The 20,490-nt window shown below is 58.0% G+C and overlaps 3 protein-coding genes across 7 annotated transcripts in view; 2 read left to right on the top strand and 1 right to left on the bottom strand.

The window, feature by feature from the left end:
* ARID3B (AT-rich interaction domain 3B) overlaps nucleotides 1–2,955 on the bottom strand; it is a 28,890-nt gene extending 25,935 nt beyond the window's left edge. The window contains exons 1-2 of one of the 3 annotated variants that reach the window (XM_066328694.1): nucleotides 2,870–2,955; nucleotides 317–902 (exon numbers count right to left, since the gene is read on the bottom strand). In XM_066328694.1, coding sequence (XP_066184791.1) covers nucleotides 317–856 — 540 coding nt within the window. In that variant the 5' untranslated portion in view covers nucleotides 857–902; nucleotides 2,870–2,955. Of the gene's footprint in view, nucleotides 1–316; nucleotides 1,875–1,934; nucleotides 1,980–2,869 lie in introns of those variants that run through there. The other 2 variants (XM_066328696.1, XM_066328695.1) reach the window with 2 other exon arrangements.
* Nucleotides 2,956–3,159: 204 nt separating this feature from the next.
* Nucleotides 3,160–5,617, top strand: LOC136367200 (actin, cytoplasmic type 5). The gene is made up of 2 exons (XM_066328712.1): nucleotides 3,160–3,183; nucleotides 4,199–5,617. The coding sequence occupies exon 2, from the start codon at nucleotides 4,209–4,211 to the stop codon at nucleotides 5,337–5,339; it is 1,131 nt and encodes a 376-aa protein (XP_066184809.1). The 5' UTR covers nucleotides 3,160–3,183; nucleotides 4,199–4,208; the 3' UTR covers nucleotides 5,340–5,617.
* Nucleotides 5,618–7,468: 1,851 nt separating this feature from the next.
* On the top strand, nucleotides 7,469–14,347 carry UBL7 (ubiquitin like 7). Of its 3 annotated transcripts, XM_066328710.1 has the most exons (11): nucleotides 7,469–7,714; nucleotides 8,165–8,284; nucleotides 8,814–8,896; nucleotides 8,996–9,080; nucleotides 9,762–9,819; nucleotides 10,603–10,736; nucleotides 11,399–11,460; nucleotides 12,033–12,200; nucleotides 13,103–13,225; nucleotides 13,948–14,101; nucleotides 14,220–14,347. In XM_066328710.1, exons 1-10 carry the CDS (start codon nucleotides 7,531–7,533, stop codon nucleotides 14,083–14,085), a joined length of 1,155 nt encoding a protein of 384 aa, XP_066184807.1. In that variant the 5' UTR covers nucleotides 7,469–7,530; the 3' UTR covers nucleotides 14,086–14,101; nucleotides 14,220–14,347. The 3 variants fall into 3 exon arrangements, with proteins under 3 accessions (XP_066184807.1, XP_066184806.1, XP_066184808.1); XM_066328709.1 differs by having other exon boundaries at nucleotides 13,948–14,347; XM_066328711.1 differs by having other exon boundaries at nucleotides 7,473–7,714; nucleotides 11,399–11,448; nucleotides 13,948–14,347.
* The last annotated feature ends 6,143 nt before the right edge of the window (nucleotides 14,348–20,490 follow it).

Raw genomic sequence — 20,490 nt, 5'->3', positions numbered from 1 at the left:
AGAATATAAAGTGGCTCAGGGCACATCTCCCTGCCTGCCCACGCCAGCACTCACAAGCTCCCAGGATCCCAGAGGTCTGACAAGAAGTGACTCTGTGAGGTGTCAGCAGGGAGAGATCTGCATCGAAAACCAGTAAACCACCAGCATCTTCCCAAAAATCCCACCCCACAAAGGCTCTCAGGGAACTGGAAACCCCTAAAGCCCAGTTCCTGCGGGCTAGAGGAGAGCACACCAGGGAAGCATCGCCTCCCAAAGCCCTCCTGAGGCCGAAGAGCTGGGGATGGTGGTTTGGGGAGCAGGGAATGCCGGCACTGACCTGTTTGAGCTGCTCGTCCAGGCGCCAGGCGGGCCGCCCCGCCGGGGCTGCGGGATGCTTGGCAGAGTCTTTGCCCTGCTCCTCCTTGCCCTGCTGGGCTCCCCGCGGGGCCGGCACGGGGCCGGACGCCACTCTTTGGTTGGGATGGGCAGCTTTGGGAGCACGGAAATACTTGAGGGCAGAGCCGGGCACCTCGGCGCCGTCCTCCAGCTCGGCGCCGTCTTCTTCATCCTCCTCTTCATCCCCTTCTTCCTCCTCCTCCTCCTCGTCCTCCTCGTCCTCCGAGTTCCCGCCGCTCTGCTCCAGGGGCCGTGCGGCGGCGGGGCCGGCTCTGGCGGCGGGGCCGGCGGCTGACAGCCCCGGGGCACGGGCGGCGGGGCCGGCGCGGGGCTGGGCAGGGAAAGGCGGCGGTGGGAAGGGCACCTGCGGCTCCCGGCGGCGCTCCCGGCAATCCATGGGCACCGCCGGCTGCTGCTGCTGCTGCTTCTGCTGCTGCTGCTGCTGCTTCTGCAGCTGCTCCACCACCGCCTGCAGCTTCATCCCGCCGTGCGCATGGCTGGGAGCCCCGGCGGGAGTCGCGCAGGATCTGCCGGGGAGACAAACGGTGCTCAGCCAGAGCGCCCGGCGCTTTCATCTTTTTTTTTTTTTTTTTTTTTTTTTTTTTTTCCCAGGAAGGGGATGGACAGAGTGCAAAGCCGGGGCTCTTTCCTGTGCAGGAGACCGTGAAACAATCAGCTCCGCGTTTAACAGCCTCGGGCTGCGGCTCCCATTCAATTTTCAGACTGTTTAATTGTATTTTCGAGCCCGGGAGCTGGCTCTGCTCTGCCCCGAAGACAGCAGCCCCGAACCGCCTTTGTGCAGGCACAAGCCTTCCACGCTTCCTAAATTACTGCTGGTGGAAGGTCAGGTTTGGGGTTTGGTGCTCCCGGGATACTGCCTTAAAAGGAGACAGCCAGGATGAGCTGCACCACACCGATGTAAAAAAATAAATACCCGTGCCAGGCAGGGATCTGTCATGTGCGACTATCCTTAAATTCTTCTGGGCTCTCACTCTGTAGCTAAATCTTTGCTGCTTTGTAAAAAATAAACAAATTAATAATAATAATAATAAATATATAGAGGTGTGATTTTTTTTTTCCCCCTAGGGAGCACAGCAAAGCACTGAGCAGCTCTGAGATCCCGGAGTTCCCAGAGCATCCCAAACCCGGTCTGTGTCCTCCCGCCCAGCCTGAGGAGCTTTCCCAGCTCTCCAGTTTGGACCTGCTGAGCCAGCACTTGAGCAAAGCCCGACGGAACAGCCCCCGGCTGGGAGCAGAGCTCGGGATAAAGCCTGGAAAAAGCCACGGCGCCGTTGGGCCCCGGTTTGGACTTTGTGTCCCCCACCCGCCGGCCCGTCCTCCTCGGGGGGGAAAAGGTGATCAAACACACCCCACCTCAGTGCTGAGGGGTATCAGAACACGGCCAGCTCGGGGAAAACAAAGGAAAAACCAACCCCAAACAAGCCCCGAGCTCCTGCCACCTCCCACCGCCCCGCTTGGGGAAAAAAAAAAAAAATCGTTTTGGGAAAAAAGAGGTGGGAAACAGGCAGGATTCTGCTTTAAAATAACTGAGCACCTACCAGGCAGCAGGATTCCGAGTGCAAGACAACTTCCAGGCTCCCAGAGCATCCCTAGCTGGGAGTGCTGCGTACCAACCTCATTTTCCCTGTCTCTCTCCTCCCTAAACACCAGCCGGCTTTGCCCAGCTCGTTTTTCCCTGGGCAAACTCTTCCCCGAGGCAGCAGAGCGGCAGAGCAAACAGGGCTCAGGTGCGGCAGCAACACCCAGGAATGCGGCACAAGGCCGGGGCAGGGCAGGAACCTCCGGGAAAAACGGGATCCGGCCGCAGCCAACACTCCCTGAACAAACAGCGCTGCCGGGGGGGAGCAGGCAGCCGGTTTAGGGGCAGAAAGGGGGAGATTTGCTCACGCCAAATCGCGGTTTCAGCGCCGGGTCTGAGCTGACAACCGGAGCGGGGATAAAACCACCAAAGCAGCGCGGGTTCTCAGAGCCGCTCCACGCCCTCGGCGGGGATGTTTGCTGGCTTTTGGTGGCTCTGCCCTGTTTTTTGTGTCCCTCCCTCGCTTTTCGGCGTCTACCCCCGTCGCTTCTGGCGTCTCTCCCCCGCGTTTTGTGCCTTTTCCTCCACGCAGGCAGGGCACGGACCGAGTTTCCCCAGCCGCGGCGGGGTTTGAAACCCCTACTCGAGCCCTTTCATCCCACAGCCCCTCTAATTGCAGCTTTTAGCCGGCTTCGCTCAGAAGCAGCGCTCGGGAAGAGCTTTGCTAAGGGGGAACCACCTGGGAGAGTTAAAGCCGGACCGAGCAGCACTGAGAGCTGCGGGGGGCTGCTGATTAATTGATTAATTAACCCCTGTTTTAGCGCGGAGCCCGCCTCAAGGGGAATGCCCGAGGGCTCCGACCCTCCCCTCAGGCGGAAATACCGAGGGGCCCAAACCGCCCCCCCCCCCTCAGCACCGCTCCGCCCCCCCTCCCCCCGCGGCTTCCCCCGTTACCTCCCGTTACGGGTCCCGCCGGTCCGTGCGCGGCCGCCTCAGCTCCTCCTTCCTCTCCTCCTTCCTTCCCTTTCCCTGGCCTTTCCCTTCCTCCTTCCCTTCCTTCCCCCCTCCCGCCCCTTCCTCGCCCGGCCGGAAGCCCCGGAAGCCCCCGCGCCGCTTCCGGGAACGGCTGAGGGGAGGGAAAGCGCCGGCCAATCAGAGAGCGTGCTGCAGGCTGGCTTCCGGTTCCGGGTGCTATAAAAACCGCGCGCGGGGCGCCGGCCTGCCAGTCGCGGAGGAGTCACCGGCGGGGGCTGAGTGGTTGCGTGAGGGTGAGCGGGGTCTGGGGTGCCACCGGCGCCGAGCGGGACGGCGTTTTGGGGTTCCTCCGTGTGTGTTTTGGCTTTCAGACGTGGCATAGTGGTCTCTCGGAGAGGAGGTTAGGGGGTCTCATCTCTGCCTATTCGAGCTCTGAGGGTGGGCTTAGGGGGCTTCCCTCTGGCCCTTTGGCCCTCTAGCGGGGGGTTAAGGGTCTTTCAGGGGGCTTTAGGGGCTCTTTTGTGTGTGTTTGGGCTTTCGAGGGGGAATTTAGGGGTCTGTCTCTTGGGGAAGGTGTTAGGGTCCTTTCATGTCTGTTCAGGCCCTTAGACGGCGCTTAGGGCCCCATCCTGTGTGTCTGGGCCCCTAGGGAGGGTTAGGGGTCCCCCAATGAATATTTGGCTGTTAGGGGTCCCCTTGATGCCTCTTTGGGCCCTTAGGGAGTGTTAGGGATTCCCGTCGTGTCTGTTCAGGCTCTGAGGGTGGGATTGGGGATTCCCCGTGTGTGCTTGGGCCTTCGGGGAAGGCTGGGATCCCTTGCTGCAGCTGTTGGGGTGAAATCAGGTCTTCTCTCGGGTGTGTTGGGGCCTTTGGGCTGCGCGGGTTTGGGGTCCCCGTGTGTGGGCTCTGTCAGGAGTCCCACACTTTGCTTTGTGCTGGGGACCTTTATTCCCTCAGCTCTGCAGTAAAGGAGGGGTGAGGGCTGTGGGGTGGTCTTTGCCAGTCCCCTCAGATCCCTGGGAAAGGAAGGAGTGGGAATTGCAGAATGGTTTGAGTTGGAAGAACCTTTAGGATGTTTTCACTCCAACCCCCTGCTGCTGGCAGAGGCACCTTCCACAGACCTGTGCTCGTCCTCTTGGGGACTGCATTTATTTCTGCTTGTGTTTGAGGGCATAAATAAGTATTTTATCTCCCTGCCTTGCCCTGCAGACCGCTCAGGGCTCAATTTACAGCCCCATGCCTGGGGGCCTGTCCCTGCCCTGTCCCCTGCAGGCAGGCAGTGACGCCCCGCTGTCCCTCTGCCCGCAGGCCGGGCGGGATGGCGGACGAGGAGATCGCTGCCCTGGTGGTGGACAACGGCTCGGGGATGTGCAAGGCGGGGTTCGCCGGGGACGACGCGCCCCGCGCCGTCTTCCCCTCCATCGTGGGGCGGCCGCGGCACCAGGGCGTCATGGTGGGCATGGGCCAGAAGGACAGCTACGTGGGCGACGAGGCGCAGAGCAAGAGGGGCATCCTCACCCTCAAGTACCCCATCGAGCACGGCATCGTCACCAACTGGGACGACATGGAGAAGATCTGGCACCACACCTTCTACAACGAGCTGCGCGTGGCGCCCGAGGAGCACCCGGTGCTGCTCACCGAGGCGCCCCTCAACCCTAAGGCCAACAGGGAGAAGATGACGCAGATCATGTTCGAGACCTTCAACACGCCGGCCATGTACGTGGCCATCCAGGCCGTGCTGTCCCTCTACGCCTCGGGCCGCACCACGGGCATCGTGATGGACTCTGGGGACGGTGTCACCCACACCGTGCCCATCTACGAGGGCTACGCCCTGCCCCACGCCATCCTGCGCCTGGACCTGGCCGGCCGTGACCTCACCGACTACCTCATGAAGATCCTGACGGAGAGGGGCTACAGCTTCACCACCACGGCCGAGAGGGAGATCGTGCGCGACATCAAGGAGAAGCTGTGCTACGTGGCGCTGGACTTCGAGCAGGAGATGGCCACGGCCGCCTCCTCCTCCTCGCTGGAGAAGAGCTACGAGCTGCCCGACGGGCAGGTCATCACCATCGGCAACGAGCGCTTCCGCTGCCCCGAGTCCATCTTCCAGCCTTCCTTCCTGGGCATGGAGTCCTGCGGCATCCACGAGACCACCTTCAACTCCATCATGAAGTGCGACGTGGACATCAGGAAGGACCTGTACGCCAACACCGTGCTCTCCGGGGGCACCACCATGTACCCCGGCATCGCTGACCGCATGCAGAAGGAGATCACGGCGCTGGCGCCCAGCACCATGAAGATCAAGATCATCGCCCCGCCCGAGCGCAAGTACTCGGTGTGGATCGGCGGCTCCATCCTGGCCTCCCTCTCCACCTTCCAGCAGATGTGGATCAGCAAGCAGGAGTACGACGAGTCCGGCCCCTCCATCGTCCATCGCAAGTGCTTCTAGAGGGGCTGCTGCTGGCAGCGCCCTGCCACGCTGGCACCTCCCACCGCCTCCGCTCCTTAGCCCGTGTTCCCGTTCCTTTGTCGAGGTACTAATTAGTGTGTGCGTTTTAATGGCTCGTTAGGCTCCTGCTCCTCTTCCTCGTGGCTTGGAAGCGGGCAGAGGGTTGTTCACGTTCCCTGTTGTTACACGGTTAGGATGACACTAAAGTTAGGTTTGTCACCTCTAGGTTTGTTCCTTTGTAGGAAAACAAATAAACTTGCCAGGTTTAAACACTAGAAGAGCTGGTTTTGCTTGCTTTCTTGCAGGGGTGGGTTCTCTATCCCCTTGCCACAAAGAATTATTGGGTGAAAGGTTTTGGGATTCCATTCCAACCCGGCTTGAAGTTAAAGCTTAGCCCGAATTTTGTTTTCTGATTTCTCTTTAAATCCCATCACGGCCCCTGTTGCTGCTCGGACCATTTTAAGAGCTGTTAGGGAGCAAAGCGTGCCTGGAATGTGGCTCTTGCAGCCTGACTGGACTTTCATGGTAACTTGGCTTTTTTTAGAACACAAACAGCTCTTCTTGTCAGAAAAAGTTGGCGCCTTGGCACGGGATTTGGTCACCGAAGTAGTGGCTTCTCCTTTTTTGGGAGAGGGTGATGAGATGGAGCAGGGGATAGTGCTGAAGAGCGGGCAGCTTTGGACAGCTGGCCTCTCCTGCGTTGGCGGGGTATCTCCTGGAGCTGCTCGTCCACGGGGGAGGGATGGCAGCCGCTTAATTACTGAGGTAACGTTAATTAAAGGCGGTCATAGAGGGGGAGTATCGTGGAACTGCGCTCCCCTCGCCGCGCTCCTCCCTTTAAACCCTCGGCCGCCCGCCCATTGGCTGGTCGCGGCAGGGCCAGCCAATCAGCAGCGGCATCACCTCCGGAGGCCGTTACCGCCTACTCTGCCGGACTCGGTTTCCCAGCGTGCATCGCGCTCCACGGGACTTCCGCTTCCGGTCCGTGGGAGTGAGGTAGCGCAGAGTTGTGGGAAATCCGGGGGGGCCACGGCCGGGACCCCCGTGAGGTGGGCAGAGGTGGGGGGCACGGCCGGGACCCTCCTGAGATGAGTGGGGACGTTGGGTCTGTGGGGGACACGGTCAGAACGTCCTGAGCGCCGGGGACACTGCCGGGACCCTCCTGAGCTGAGGGGCGGCCTGAGGGGGGTATGGCCTCGACCCCCTGGGCTGAGGGGGAGGTCGGGTCTGGGGGGACATGGCCGAGACTCTCCTGATCTGAGGGGAGGATTGGGGTGGGGTAGAGCCCGGATCACCGTGAGCTGAGGGGAGGGTCTGTGGGGAACACACCCGGGACCCCCTGAGCTGAGGGAAGGGTCTGTGGGGAACACAGCCGGGATCCCGTGAGCTGAGGGGAGGGTCTGTGGGGAACACACCCGGGATCACCCTGAGCTGAGGGGAGGGTCTGTGGGGAACACACCCGGGATTGCCCTGAGCTGTGGGGAGGGTCTGTGGGGAACACACCCGGGATCACCGTGAGCTGTGGGGAGGGTCTGTGGGGAACACACCCGGGATTGTCCTGAGCTGTGGGGAGGGTCTGTGGGGAACACACCCGGGATCACCGTGAGCTGTGGGGAGGGTCTGTGGGGAACACACCCGGGATTGCCCTGAGCTGTGGGGAGGGTCTGTGGGGAACACACCCGGGATCGCCCTGAGCTGAGGGGAGGGTCTGTGGGGAACACAGCCGGGATCCCGTGAGCTGAGGGGAGGGTCTGTGGGGAACACACCCGGGATCACCCTGAGCTGAGGGGAGGGTCTGTGGGGAACACACCCGGGATCACCGTGAGCTGTGGGGAGGGTCTGTGGGGAACACACCCGGGATTGCCCTGAGCTGTGGGGAGGGTCTGTGGGGAACACACCCGGGATCACCGTGAGCTGTGGGGAGGGTCTGTGGGGAACACACCCGGGATTGTCCTGAGCTGTGGGGAGGGTCTGTGGGGAACACACCCGGGATCACCGTGAGCTGTGGGGAGGGTCTGTGGGGAACACAGCCGGAGGGATCGGGGGTCTGGGGACGGGGGGCGCGGCCGGCAGCCCTGAACGCCGAGGGTCCGGGCTGCAGCTGGCTGGCCCGGGGCTGTGGGCGCTGGGGCCGGTGCGGTGCGGTGTGTGCGGGGTCTGAGCCGGGTGTGTCCCGCCCCGCACAGCCACCATGGCCCTGCCGGAGTGGCACATCGCCGTGAAGCTGGCCGAGCAGCCGCTGGCCCCCAAATCCATCCTGCGCCTGCCGGAGACAGAGCTGGGCGAGTGCCCGCTGGGCGGCTGCAGCATCTCGCACCTCAAGCAGCTGATCACGGGCAAGCTGCAGGAATCCATGCCGGACCCCGAGCTCATCGGTGCGTGCCCCGCCGGAGCCTGGCCCTGTCCCGCCGCTTGGGGACACCCTCGGCCCGTCCTCGCCGCGGCCGGGACACCACATCCTGCTGCTGCTGGGAGGGCTCGGTGTTCTCTCCCCGTTTCCTTGGGATCACGGTGCCCCAGCCTCGGCAATGCCCTTGTGAGGGAATATTTGGGCTTTGCACCACTTCTGTGTCCTTGTGAGATATCTCATGAGAGCTGAGAGACGTCAGCTCTTACGCAGGAGGTCACTCTGCCAGCTCCTCTGTATCAGCTCTATGATTTCCCTCCTGATTCTCAGCTCCACACAACTTTCCAGTGTTGTTCCCTAGCCACTTGGAGCAACTACAGCTGCTCAATAACTCCTGGGGCTCTAAGACACACCTAGAGCCCCCCAGCTCCTTCTGAGAGCACCACAAGTGTTTATCTTCAGGTGTTTCTCCCCCCAGACCTGATCTACTGTGGCCGAAAGCTGAGGGATGACCAGACCCTGGATTTTTATGGAATCCAGTCTGGCTCCACTGTCCACGTCCTGCGCAAGTCCTGGCCTGAGCCTGACCAGAAGCCAGGTGAGGAGCTGTGGGGTTTACCCCTTGGATTCTCCTTGGGATGTGTTGTATGAGGGACTGAGGAACAGATACTCACGGGATTCGCTGCTGTGGAGGTTTCCAGGGGATTTTTTTGGGAACTCCCCATCTCTCCCAGCAGCACCTGGGTGTTCATGTTCCTGCTGACAGAAGAGTTAAGGAATGAGCTGTGCAGCACGGAGAGGGATCATCCCTTCCTTAATTGCCCATGATCCATTATAGGGGCGTTGCCAAGGAATCTGGAGCAAAGCCCCAGGGATGAGCAGGCTGGTGTGTGCTCCTGCCGTGCCTGACTGTACAAAAAGAGGAGTTGGAGTTGGCATTCCCGTAGTGGCACGTGTGGGAGGATATTCCTGGGTATTTTTAAGATCTGAGAGTGCAGCGAGTTGTTACTCTGCAGTAACTGCACCAATTCAAGGACGTTAAACGATCCCTGTTGCAGCATGAAGGTCTCAGTGCTGTGAGAAATGGCTTTGAGAGCTGTGTTTGTTGGGGTGTTTTCTCCCCTCAGAGCCTGTGGATAAGGTGGCAGCAGTCCGGGAATTCCGTGTCCTGCACACTGCCCTGCACAGCAGCCCTGCCTACAGAGATGCTGTGAGTGCTCTGCTCCCGGGGGGAATTTGGCTGTCCCCTCCTTCTGGGGACAGTCCCACAGTGGATGACAGTCCTGATCTGATCTGCTTTCCCTGGCAGGTCTTCAAGATGCTGGGAAACAAGGAATCCCTGGATCAGATCATTGTGGCCACTCCTGGCCTCAGCAGCGACCCCGTGGCTCTGGGTGAGTCGGGCTGTGATCCAGAGGATCTGAGGAAGGGCTTGATTCCTGATGGGGGAAGGGAAAGACCCAAATCTAGGTCGAATTCCTGATAGGGACAAGGGAGAGTTCAAAAAAACCCCTAATTTTTTGTCCCTTTGTGGAGCATCAGAGTCAGTGACTGCTCAGGTGTCAGTTGTGCTCCATTGGTGATGTTTGGGGATGGATCCTGGCTTCAGAAGGGCCAGGGAAAGGAGGGATGGGTGCTCTGTCCCTGCTGCCAAGTGCTGCAATGTGATTGATTAAATCCAGCCTGTTCTGGGATGGTGGCAGCCTGAGACAGGCGGAATTTGGGATGGTACAAAATGGTTCATTAAATCCAGCCCATTCTGGATCTCAGTCTGAGGCGGGGGGGAATTTGGGATGCAGTCACAGCCTGGCTGCAGGGAACTGGGGGCCAGCTCCCATCCTGCCCTGAGGTGGAGCACCCACAGGATCTGCTGGAAAAGCCCCATCCTTTGGGTGTGTGGCTGTGACCAAAAGCCTCTCCAGGAATACAATGACTTCAGAAGAACAATAAGAGCATTTATGGTGTTTACTCATGACTCACTTCCTGGAAAACAATTCCTATTTTCACGGTGGCTTTTGTATGACTGGCTCCTGTTTGTTGTATCCTGTCTCACTGCGTTTCCTGGTCTTTTCCAGGAGTTCTGCAGGACAAGGATCTGTTTTCCGTGTTTGCAGACCCCAACATGCTGGACACGTAAGTTCCGAGCTGGGGCAGTGACTCAGCAGTGCCTTTGTGTCACCTGTGGGTCACTGAGCTCTGCTCCTGCCTGCCAGGGTGGGACACTCCTTCCTCAGCAGCAGGAAACACAGATCCACCACTTGGGTTAGTCCAGAGGGGGTTTGGAGAGGGGCAGGGCCATCATCACCTCCAGATCCGGGTTCACACCTGGATGGAGCTGCTCCCAGCAGAGAGCTGTTCCTGTGAGAGCCATGGAAAAGTCAGCATGGGGCCAGAAGGATCCTTGGTGAACCCAGGCCAGGGCCAACATGGGTTCCAGAAGGATCCAAAGCCAGGTCCAACATGGGGGTCCAGAAGGATTCTTGGAGAACTGAGGGAAGGTCCAGCGAAGATCCAGAAGGATCCTTGAGGAACCAAGCCTGGTCCAACATGGGTTCCAGAAGGATCCTTGGGGGACTCAGGCCAGGTCCAGCATGGGTCCAGAAAGATCCTTGGTGTGAACCAGGGCCAGGTCCAATAGGGTTCCAGAAGGATCCTTGGTGTGAACCAAGGCCAGGTCCAATATGGGTTCCAGAAGTATCCTTGGTGTGAACCAAGGCCAGGTGCAGCGTGGGTTCCAGAAAGATCCTTGGTGAACCAGGGCCAGGTCCCACACGGGTCCAGAAGGGTCTCTGGCGGCCTGGAGGAGGTGATGGCATGCAGCAGAGGCAGCAGTGGTGGTGGCTGTGCCCCGGGCCCTCAGGGTGGGCAGTCCCCGTGTCCCCTGTGCCCCCCTGAGCCGTGCCTCTGTGTGCCCAGGTTGATCCCAGCCCACCCTGCCCTGGTGAACGCCATCGTGCTGGTGCTGCACTCGGTGGCGGGCAGCACGCCCCTGCCAGCCCCGGACACCTCCTCACGGGCCATGGCCCTGGGATCCTACAGGGACATGCCAGGTACGTCCTGTGCAGGGGAACTCCCTGCTGAGCCCTCTGCTCAGCCAGAAACTCCACTGGCTTCTCACCTGCCTCCCAGCTCCTGCTGGATTGCCACATCCTTTTTGATGGCACTGGGATTACGGGTGTGTGGATTGAATAGAAGTGTGTGATATGACAAGGTGGAAGACTGACAGCTACTATATGACTGCTATTATTACCATATGACTACTGTTATTACTATATTACTGTAGTTTTAGACTATAGTAATAGATATAAAGCAAGATGGAAGGTTTAGGGCATAGGCTAAGTCCTTCTTTTTCACCTTCTTTGTGGGTTTGGGTGGTATCTTGTAATTGGATAGAAAAGTCTGCATTGTGTGACATGGGTGGTTGGTTATTGGGTTAAAAGTAAAAATTTAGATGCCATTCCATAATTGTACAGTTTGTTCTGGAAAGGCCTTGTAGAGAAAGAGATAGGGGCCTTTTTTACTCTGTCAGCCAGAAGTGCTGTAGAACTCATAGTTTGTTGTTAGGCTATAGATAATATAGATAAGGCTATGTAATATAGATAAGAATTAATAATTATCTGAGAAGGAACAGGAAATACTGTCTCGAGCATTTAATCCTGACTGGCAGAAAGGAAGATAAAAGCAACACCTTTTATTCCCCTTTCTGCTGCAGGTGGCTTTCTCTTTGAGGGGCTCTCTGATGATGAAGATGACTTCCACCAGGTAAGCAGCCAGGTAGGGTGGAACACCTCTTCTTGGGTTTAATTTGTAAAGCCCTGAAATGCTCAGGCTCTTCCCTCCCCGTCTGGTGAACAGCAGGAGCTGCTCTGGCTCCCCAGGGGCATGTGGAGACAAACATATTGATCCTGGCTGCTTCCACACTGTTCAGGAGAGGGTTTTCCTCAGTGCTGAGCACACAACAGGAAAATGGAACAGAGGAAACGCTCTCATAGCCAAAGTGGAGCGTGGGAATGTTGATCCCTGCCCTTCTGCAGCCTTCCTCTCCATAGGACAAAGGGTCGTGTTAGAAAAACTGGGTATTTGGGTCCCAACGTGCCTGTCAATGGGGAATGGTTTTGTTCCAGGCTAACATCACCCTGGTTTGGGGCTGATGGCTGACGGATTGAAAGGTTTCCTGCCAGCGTCCACAGCTGACTTTGTGGAAAAAAAGCACATCCCGCTCTGGCATGTTTGTCTTTCCAAAATTCCACCCTTGGGGGTTTTGGGTACGGTATGACAGGCACCTGTGGTTTGAGTGGGACGAACCACAGGGGTCACAGCTGGGGTGTTTGTGTCCCTCCGTGCAGAGCTCGAGGTCCACCCCGTCCAGCAGCGCGTCCGGCTCGCGCCCGGCCTCGCTGGGCTACGCGGGGGCGGCGGGGCCACGGCCCATCACCCAGAGCGAGCTGGCCACCGCCCTGGCCCTGGCCAGCACCCCTGAGAGCAGCTCCCACACGCCCACCCCGGGCACACAGGTAACAGCCAGCGCCAGGGCAGCGAGGGGCTGCCACCCCTGCCTCTGTGTTCCCTGAGTGACCCCAACCCTGCCACCCCTGCCTCTGTGTTCCCTGAGTGACCCCAACCCTGCCACCCCTGCCTCTGTGTTCCCTGAGTGACCCCAACCCTGCCACCCCTGCCTCTGTGTTCCCTGGGGAGGGTTCTCTGTGTGACCCCAACCCTGCCACCCCTGGCTCTGTGTTCCCTTGGAGAGTTCCTTGTGTCATCCCAACCCTGGCACCCCCAGCTCTGTGTTCCCTTGGGTGGGTTCCCTGTGTGCCCCCAACCCTGCCACCCCTGCCTCTATGTGCCCTGAGTGACCCCAACCCTGGCACCCCGGCTCTGTGTTCCCTGGGAGAGTTCCCTGTGTCCTCCCAGCCCTGGCGTTTCATTCCCTCAGGAAGAGTTCCCTGTGTGCCTCCAACCCTGGCACACCTGGCTCTGCATTCCCCCATGCAAATGGATGTCATTCCATTCCCTCATGCAAATCCATGGGATCCATATCTTCTGTGTGACCCCAACCCTGGCTCTGCATTCCCACATGCAAATCCATGTCATCCACATCTTCCACATGATCCCAGCAGCCAGGGGACAGGCAGCACCAGCCCCGCTCTGGGCTGGCACACCTGGCTCTGCATTCCCTTGGGAAGAGTTCCCTGTGTGCCCCCAACCCTGGCACCCCTGGCTCTGTGTTCCCTCATGCAAATCCATGTCATCCATATCTTCCACATGATCGCAGCACCCAGGCCACAGCCTGGGTCAGCTCTGGGGCTCCTTCATTCCCTCCTGGAGGAGCTCCCTGCCCTATGGGATTGAGGGTGAGGGGCTGCTGTGCAGCTTCCTGGTCTGTTCCTTCTCCTGATCCCTTCCCTCCTCCCAGGGCCACTCCTCCGGGACGTCCCCGATGTCATCCAGTGTCCAGTCGGGGACACCCATCACCAATGACCTGTTCAGCCAGGCCCTCCAGCACGCCCTGCAGGCCTCAGGGCAGCCCAGCCTCCAGGTCAGTGCCTGCCCCTTCCTTCAGGAGCCCCTGGAATCCTGGGTCCCACTGGTGTCTCCCAGCTGCCTCCTGTGGTGGGACATTAACCTGGAGGGGGCATCACTGGTGCCTTTTCAGGCTGCCTGAAAACAGAGGCCAGACAAAGTTCAGGGAATAAAAGCTATTGCATTATTGAAGGGTACTTCCACGTACATTTTGGGCAGATGAAGCCCCCTGAGGGGCTACACCCAAAAATGGATGGTGGGTCATGGGTTTTCACACTTTTCTAAGTTTGGTTCATTTGCATATTGGGGGTTAATCCTCCAGTTACAGCTTCAGGTAATGAGATCATTTACCTCAAGTTTTCTCCCCCACAACTCACTTGTGTTTACATTTCTTGGGGCCTGAGGCAGTGCGGTGTCCTTGGCTCCCAGCCCTGGAGAGAAATTGTTGTGTCTGACCAAAATGGGAAAGCAGCAGCTAATGCTCTAAGGAGTTTAGAGTTATGCACTAAAGAATTGCAGGAGTACAAATGTATGTAAAAAAGAAAAGCAAAAATCTTGAGGCATGATAACAGACACTCCAAAAGTACTGGGTGCCACTGGGCTGGTGGTTTTGGGGACTTTGCAGCATCACTGAGCTTTCAGGAGCTGTTTGCACTGGAGCTGGCTGAGCTGGGAGGGTGGGAAATTTCCCTGCTGGGATTGTCCCAGCCACCCCAAACTTCTCTTTGTTGTGAGCAGAGCCAGTGGCAGCCCCAGCTGCAGCAGCTGCGAGACATGGGAATCCACGACGACGAGCTGAGCCTGCGGGCCCTGCAGGCCACTGGAGGGGACATCCAGGCTGCCCTGGAGCTCATCTTTGCTGGAGGGGCGCCCTAAATCTTCTGCTGGACTGGTGAGTTGTGCTGAGACAGCAGCGCCGAGCTGGTTCTGTGCTGGGGATGCTCCTTGGCTTGCTCTCCTGTGGGGGGAGCACTGAGGGCAGCTCCAAATCCTCTCTCCAACCTCCTCAGGACTCAGCACAGAGAAGGGAAGAGGTGGCTCGGTGTCGGAGACCTGGCCCCTGCAGTTGTGCAATGTTATATCTGTTGTTTCGTTCCCGTGCTCCCCCTGGATTAAACGGACCCTGCTCGTTCCCTGCCTGCTGTGTGGGTTGTGCTCTGTCCCGGGTTGTGTTGCAGGTCCCAGCAGGGCAGGAAGGGGAGTGGAACTGCAGGAAAAGCCCTGCCTTGGTGGGAGGTGGAGGTTTTCAGCAGGGGGCACGGCAGTTCCCGGCCACCACGAGGTGACCGTGACAAAGAAATGACAAGGGCTGAGCGTGAGCGAGCTGCAGAAATCCCCCTGACACAGCCTGGCTGCAGCAGTGCCCTCTAATCCCGGGTACCACCACGTGCCCGCGCTGCAAAGCCAATTAACGGCGTTTGCCTGTAATTGCAATCAGTGGCAGCAGCGAAAAGCCCGGCGCGGAGCTGGGCCGCGGGTAACGAGCCGTGAAAACGGGAGCGGGTTCTGCTGGGATGGCGCCGAGCAGAGCTCTCCTGCCTCACCTCCGGGCTGCCCTGTAATCCCTCCGGCTCTGTGATCCTCGCTGATACCATCTCGGTATCACCCAGCAAAAGCGGGATTGTTCTCAGGGGGGAGCCCTGCGCTGATAGGCTTTAATCCTGCCGGGAGGATTAATGCCCGAGGGAGGGAGGGGCTGCTTTTGTGCCTCAGGCTGGAGCAGAGAAGACGTGATGGACATCGGTGGCTTTCCTGACACGCTGCCGGGTCCCTGCCCTCGGCACGCACGCGGGTTTTATCTGTAAGGAAACTGATTAATCCGCTCTGTCCCCCGGCTCCTGGCTTTGCAGGGGCAGGACAGAGCATATGCACAGCACCCTCCCTTCCCCACAGCCCTGCTGTCAGCAATCCCCCGGGATAACCGCGGATTAGCCGGATCGCAGATGCTCCTGCCCCAAGCCGGGAAGCATTACAGGCTCTCCTGGAGCTGCTGTGGGACCAGCATGTCCAGTTTGCCTTCCTGCACCACCTGAATTCTCAGTTTAGGGCTCATCGCTGTCCCAAAAGGGTGTTTTCCATGTCACTCCTGGGATATTTGATCCCTCTGTTGACCCACGTTTGGCATGAAGTCATTTTCGCTGCTATTTCTGCTTCCCCACGCCTCCAGAGAGCTGAGAACTGCCTGGATTTTGGGGCTGGAAGTGACTTTTCCCCGATTCCCTTTCCCAAACGGCAGGGCTTGGCTGGGAGCAGCAGCTCGGGCACATTCTCCCTGGCTGCAGCAGAGAAGTTGGCAGCGCTGCCGCTCACGACCTCCCTTCCCTGGCCCCGCAGAGCCGCGCTCGGGCACCGGGGAGCTGCAGGGAGGGGGAGAGGCTCTGCTGCCTCCTGCACGGCTGGGGAGACACGGGAGCCGTGCTGCAGCAGCTCCTGCAGCACAGGGGAGCTGGGAGGGGGCTGGGAGCTGTTCTGCAGCTGCCCCGGGGCTGCACATTCCCGCTGCCAGCCTCACATGGAAGCCGGGCTGGCACACGGGAGCGTGGAAAGGCTTTGGAAGTACCGGGTTAGGTTGGCTATCAGGGAGGAATTGTTCCCTTTGAGGGTGCTGAGGCCCTGGCACAGAGTGCCCAGAGAGGCTCTGGCTGTCCCTGGATCCCTGGCAGTGTCCCAGGCCTGGTAGGAGGTGTCCCTACCCATGACAGCAGTGGAATGGGGTGGCTTTAAGGATTAAATTTATGGAATGTGAGTGGCTGAACACGACAGACCTGACTGATGCTGTACCTTGGACTCCATCCCTGGTGCCATTGCCCTGGCACCTTCCCCTGCACGTTTGGAGCAGAGTGGGCCTGCTCTGGTTGGGGCTCAGGTCCTCCCTGTCCTGCCCCTGTGCCCACCGCACATCCCTGGCTGGGCTGTACTGGGAGCACACTGGGGAGTGCTGGCTGACCCTGGGAGAGCAGGACTCAGTTCCCCAACGTAAGCAGAGACCTTCTGTTCCTGACATCAAAGAGCAGCCCTTGGTTCCCTGCTGGCCTCGGTGGGCTGCCAGGGGAAGCTGTGACGGCAGGGATGGACAGGAGCAGCTGCTTTTCCTCCCGTGTTTACCATAATCCTGTTGTTCCTCCCGCTGCCTGACCCTCGCTGGACACCTGGAGGGGGTGGAGGTTTGGCTGGCCTCTGCACCATGTGTGTCCTGCTTTCCTGGAGCCCTTTTTCTCCTTGTTTCTCTCATTTTTGGGCTGATTTGTCTCTCTGAGATGTTGAGGGGGGTTGATTTTCCAGCAAAAAAAGTGGAATGGAGGCGGAGCAGAGTCTCCCAGGTGGCTTTTGCAGTGCCTCAACCACTGCTGGACAGATTTCCATGGAGTAATGCTTGCTTGTCCTTTGCTTCCCATGCCTGATAAGCTCTGAGTAGTCACAGTTGGTCTCAGTCACATCCTGTGGCTCCATACCTTGCCCTGAGCTCCTCCCTGGCATGTAAATTCCAGAAAATTGATGAAGGTGACTTTCCTTGATGCTCCAGGATTTGTTGGGCAGGTACATCCAGCAGGAACATCAGCAGGAATTTGTCTGGCACAGCCTTTGCCCATCAACTTTCTTATTTGCTGAGGACTCAGTGGTTTCCTGGCTGCTTCCAGCTTTGTCCTTGTAGGAGAGGCCAGAACACATTAAAAAAATTGAGTTTTTCTTCCTTTTTCCAGCTCTGTGCTGGTTCAATGAGCTGAGGGGTCTCAGGGAGGGGACAGGCTGTGGAAAGGGACAAAAGAAAAAGGGACAGAGGTGTCCTAGGCAGTAGGGACATTTTGGTCTTACTTTTTCTCGGGAAAACTGGAGGAAGGAGGAGAGTTCTGATACAGGTGACAAGGTGAGAGCAGAGACAGGGCAGGTGACACATCCAGTGAGCTGTGTCCTGTGGGGTTTTGTCCTTTTTGTGGCATGAATCACCATTTTCCTGTAAGAAGGGACAAAAAAAGGAGCTCTAGTTTCAGCTCTCATAGCGTCCTTTTAAGGTTACAGAGTTGAGAGGCCCACGTAATGCACAATAAAAACTAAGCAAGTATTTTAATTTTGTGAAAGCAGAAATGGGCTGAAAATGTCACCCTGTGAGAATATTTCTATTTCCTTATGTTCCCTTTTATATTTATAGTGTTCTAATATTCATAAACGTGTCCCAAAATCCCTGGGAGAGGGTTTTTTCTCCCCCCTCTATCTCTCTGAAATAAATGCTGATTTAAGAGCAGGCTTTGCTGGTTCAGCAGGGATTGAATTAATTCAGGTGTTGAGTTGGAGCTGTGGGGTTCCACTCCAGGAGCCATATAAGCATCAGAGGGGCGCCAGAGTTCCCTTTTCTTCCTGCAAGGGCCAAGAACAGAGACTGGAGCATAACTTTGCTGCAGGGTGAGCAGAGAAAAATCCATTTCTAAGAGATTTTCCAGCATCTGCATGTCAGAGCTTGGGGGACTTTCAGAGCTTGGGTGAGGGGTGTTGGGAACAGAGCCCACAGGAGGTTTTTCTTTAAACTGGTTCATCTGTGGCTTCTGTGTCACCCCTGGGGAGTGCTCCCAAGGCTGTCCAGCAGCTGGACAGGAGGAGCTGTGGGTCTGTGACACTTGCTGTGTCCCAGTGAAGCTCTGAGGGTTCCTTTTGGGGTGCACTGGGGCAGGAGGAGGTGACAAGGACAGGGCAGCCAGGAGGAGCATTGTCCCCTCATGCTGCTGGTGCAGGAGACCCAGATTCCTTTTGAAGTCATTGTGGCACTGGGACAGGAGGAGCTGGTTTTCTTTGGGGGTGCCAAGGACAGGGTAGGCAGGAACAACATTGTCCCCTGATGTCTCTGGGGCAGGAGGAGCCAGCCCAGCTCATCCCAAGCGTTCCCTTTCTGTGCTGCTGGATTTGTTTGCTGTTCCAGGGCAGAGAAGCAGTGATCCCTGCAGGATCCCTTTGTGGGGTTTGTCTGGCTGGCATTAAACTCTCTGACCCTGGAGGATTCTCCATTCCACAGGGTTTAATCACCCCAGCTCCTGCCAGCTGCTGTCTGCTCACATGAGTTCCCAGCTGTTTTTGTCTCTCCCTGTCCCAAAGGGGCCCTGTGGGACCGGGCTGGCCCCACGGCAGGTGACAGGCAGCGCCAGGAAGGGCAGATGGGACACAGGAAGAAAGGGGAGCTCTTCCCTGCCCAACCCAACGGAGAAAGGAGCCAAAGGCTCTCTGGGGACATCCTGCTGGAAGAGATGGAGAGCTCCCTGTGTGTGATGGCCTGGTGCTGCTGCTCCCAGTGTCCCTGCAGCTGCTGTCCCTGTGCGTCACCAGGCCCGGGGGTGGCTCACACCGGGAAGGAGGAACAGGACAGGGCCCCTTCTCCCCCTTCTCTCCCTTCCTGGCGAGACAGATAACGCTCCAAGGTCACAGGGAAGGAGTTTGCTTTTCCTCGGCAGCTCAGGTTTATGAGCCTGGTCAGCTTGGAGAGGGCTCTCAACTTTTTCCAGCAGCTTCTCGAGAACCAGGGGAGTTTGTTTGGATTCCCTGGGGAAAAACGCGGGCTGAGATTCCAGCTGCTGTCACAGCAGGCGGATTGCACAAGGGTCAAACCTTAACCAGGTGTGTGCAGGAGGATTTTGTGCCTCTGCTGGGGCTGATAAAGGGAGGTTATCTTGTTTAGGGGGATGGTGATGCTGGACCCTCCCTGGGGCTTCCAGAGCTGCTGGCAGATGTGGAGTCCCGTTTTCCATTCCCATTCCAGTGCTGCCCTGGAGTGCAGGCGCTGGCAGAGGAGCACAGCACTCAGGGAAAGGAGGATCAGGAATTGCAGAGCAGGCTGACCTGCTGGAACCTGGCAGGGAGATAGATGGAGCTGACAGTGCAGTTCTCATGGTGGCAGTGTGGCTGAACAGAGCGACCCATTCCTGCTCTTTTTGTTGTTCTAACTTCAGGTGGTTCACACTCTGCACTGGATTTTGTTCACTCGGCCTCAAGCCCTTGGCACCTCACTTCCTGTCCCACCAGTGAGGCCCCTCTGAGGATGTGACACCTTCAAGGTGCTATTTTTGTGGCTCGCAGAGGGGGTTTGGTGACAAGGGCTGGCTGTGGGCAGTCCTCAGGGAGGACTGTGACCGGTAAATCCCATTGTGACACCAGCCTGGAAGGGCCTGAGCGAGCCCCTGGGCTTTCCTTCGGAGGCACAGCAAGAAGGGAAGTTCCAGGTTGAGGTTTTGTGCTGCTCTCAAAATCAGTGTGCAAATCAGCTCAGTCACAAGTTCCTTTCTGGCCCTATCTTCTGGGAAATCTTATCTGGGGGGCGAAACCTGCTGGGCATTCTCATTTTGGGGGCACGTGGTTCCTCCACCCCTTTTCTGAGTGGTTTGTAAAGCTCTGGGGGTGGTTTTGAGCATGTTTGGGCCCCTTTGGTGGCACTTACGCTTTGACAGGACCCAGGGGGGAAGTTGTGATAACTGATCAGAGCCCCCAGACTCAATCCAGCTTGAAGAGATGATCCTGGAGAACTGGGAAGTCCCCAAACTCTGCAGGGCTGTGGCCTTGGGGAGGGATGGTTGAGGTTTTTTGGTTGCTGCCTGCTAGGAACGTGAGCTGAGGGGAGCAAATTTGGGTGTGGAGAGCAGAAAATGCAGCAGCTGATGAAGGATCTGCTCTGCTTGCTTCCCTCCTCACTCTGTCAGCTGGGGAATGAAGGGCCTGTCAGCACCAAGAGGAGCCGTGAGGGGAATTTCACTGATTCCCACTCCAAACCCAGCCTTAGCAGCCAGCTCCTTCCCAAAATGAGGAGTGGGAGCTCTGATCTTCCAAAAGTTCTGTCCCAGCCTCCTGGGCCGTCAGTCCTTCGCACAGGTTTAGCACAGGATTTTCCAGCTCTGGGCCAAAACCTGCAGCATCCCAATCTTGTCTGGGAAGGGATCACGGAAAGGGGAGTGAGGAACATCCTGGTCCTTTGTCCAGCTCAGCAGGGCCCCTCTGGCGGTGTCACACCTGCTTTGTGGCACAACAAAGGTCTTGCCTGGCCTAGCCAGGGCTAAGATTTCTCTCCCTGTGCCTTTTTTCCCTGGACGATCCGCCCGTGTTGGTGCTTCCAAGGGTCACATTCCTGACCGAGGCTGAGGGAAGGTAATGGATCTGGTTTTGTGGATGGAACCACCACACGCCTGCTCGGGTGCCAAGTGCAATCTGAGCTCTTTGGGTTGCCTGGGCCACAAACATTCAGTCTGTGATGAGTAAAACTGTTCCTCTTCGGGAAAAATCTGTGCTTTTGACAAGATTCCTGGGGGAGGC

The sequence above is a fragment of the Sylvia atricapilla genome, chromosome 13 (assembly GCF_009819655.1).
Source record: "Sylvia atricapilla isolate bSylAtr1 chromosome 13, bSylAtr1.pri, whole genome shotgun sequence".
Taxonomy (NCBI): domain Eukaryota; kingdom Metazoa; phylum Chordata; class Aves; order Passeriformes; family Sylviidae; genus Sylvia; species Sylvia atricapilla.
Note: the sequence above shows the minus strand (reverse complement) of the source record. Positions and strands in the feature narration are given on the sequence as shown.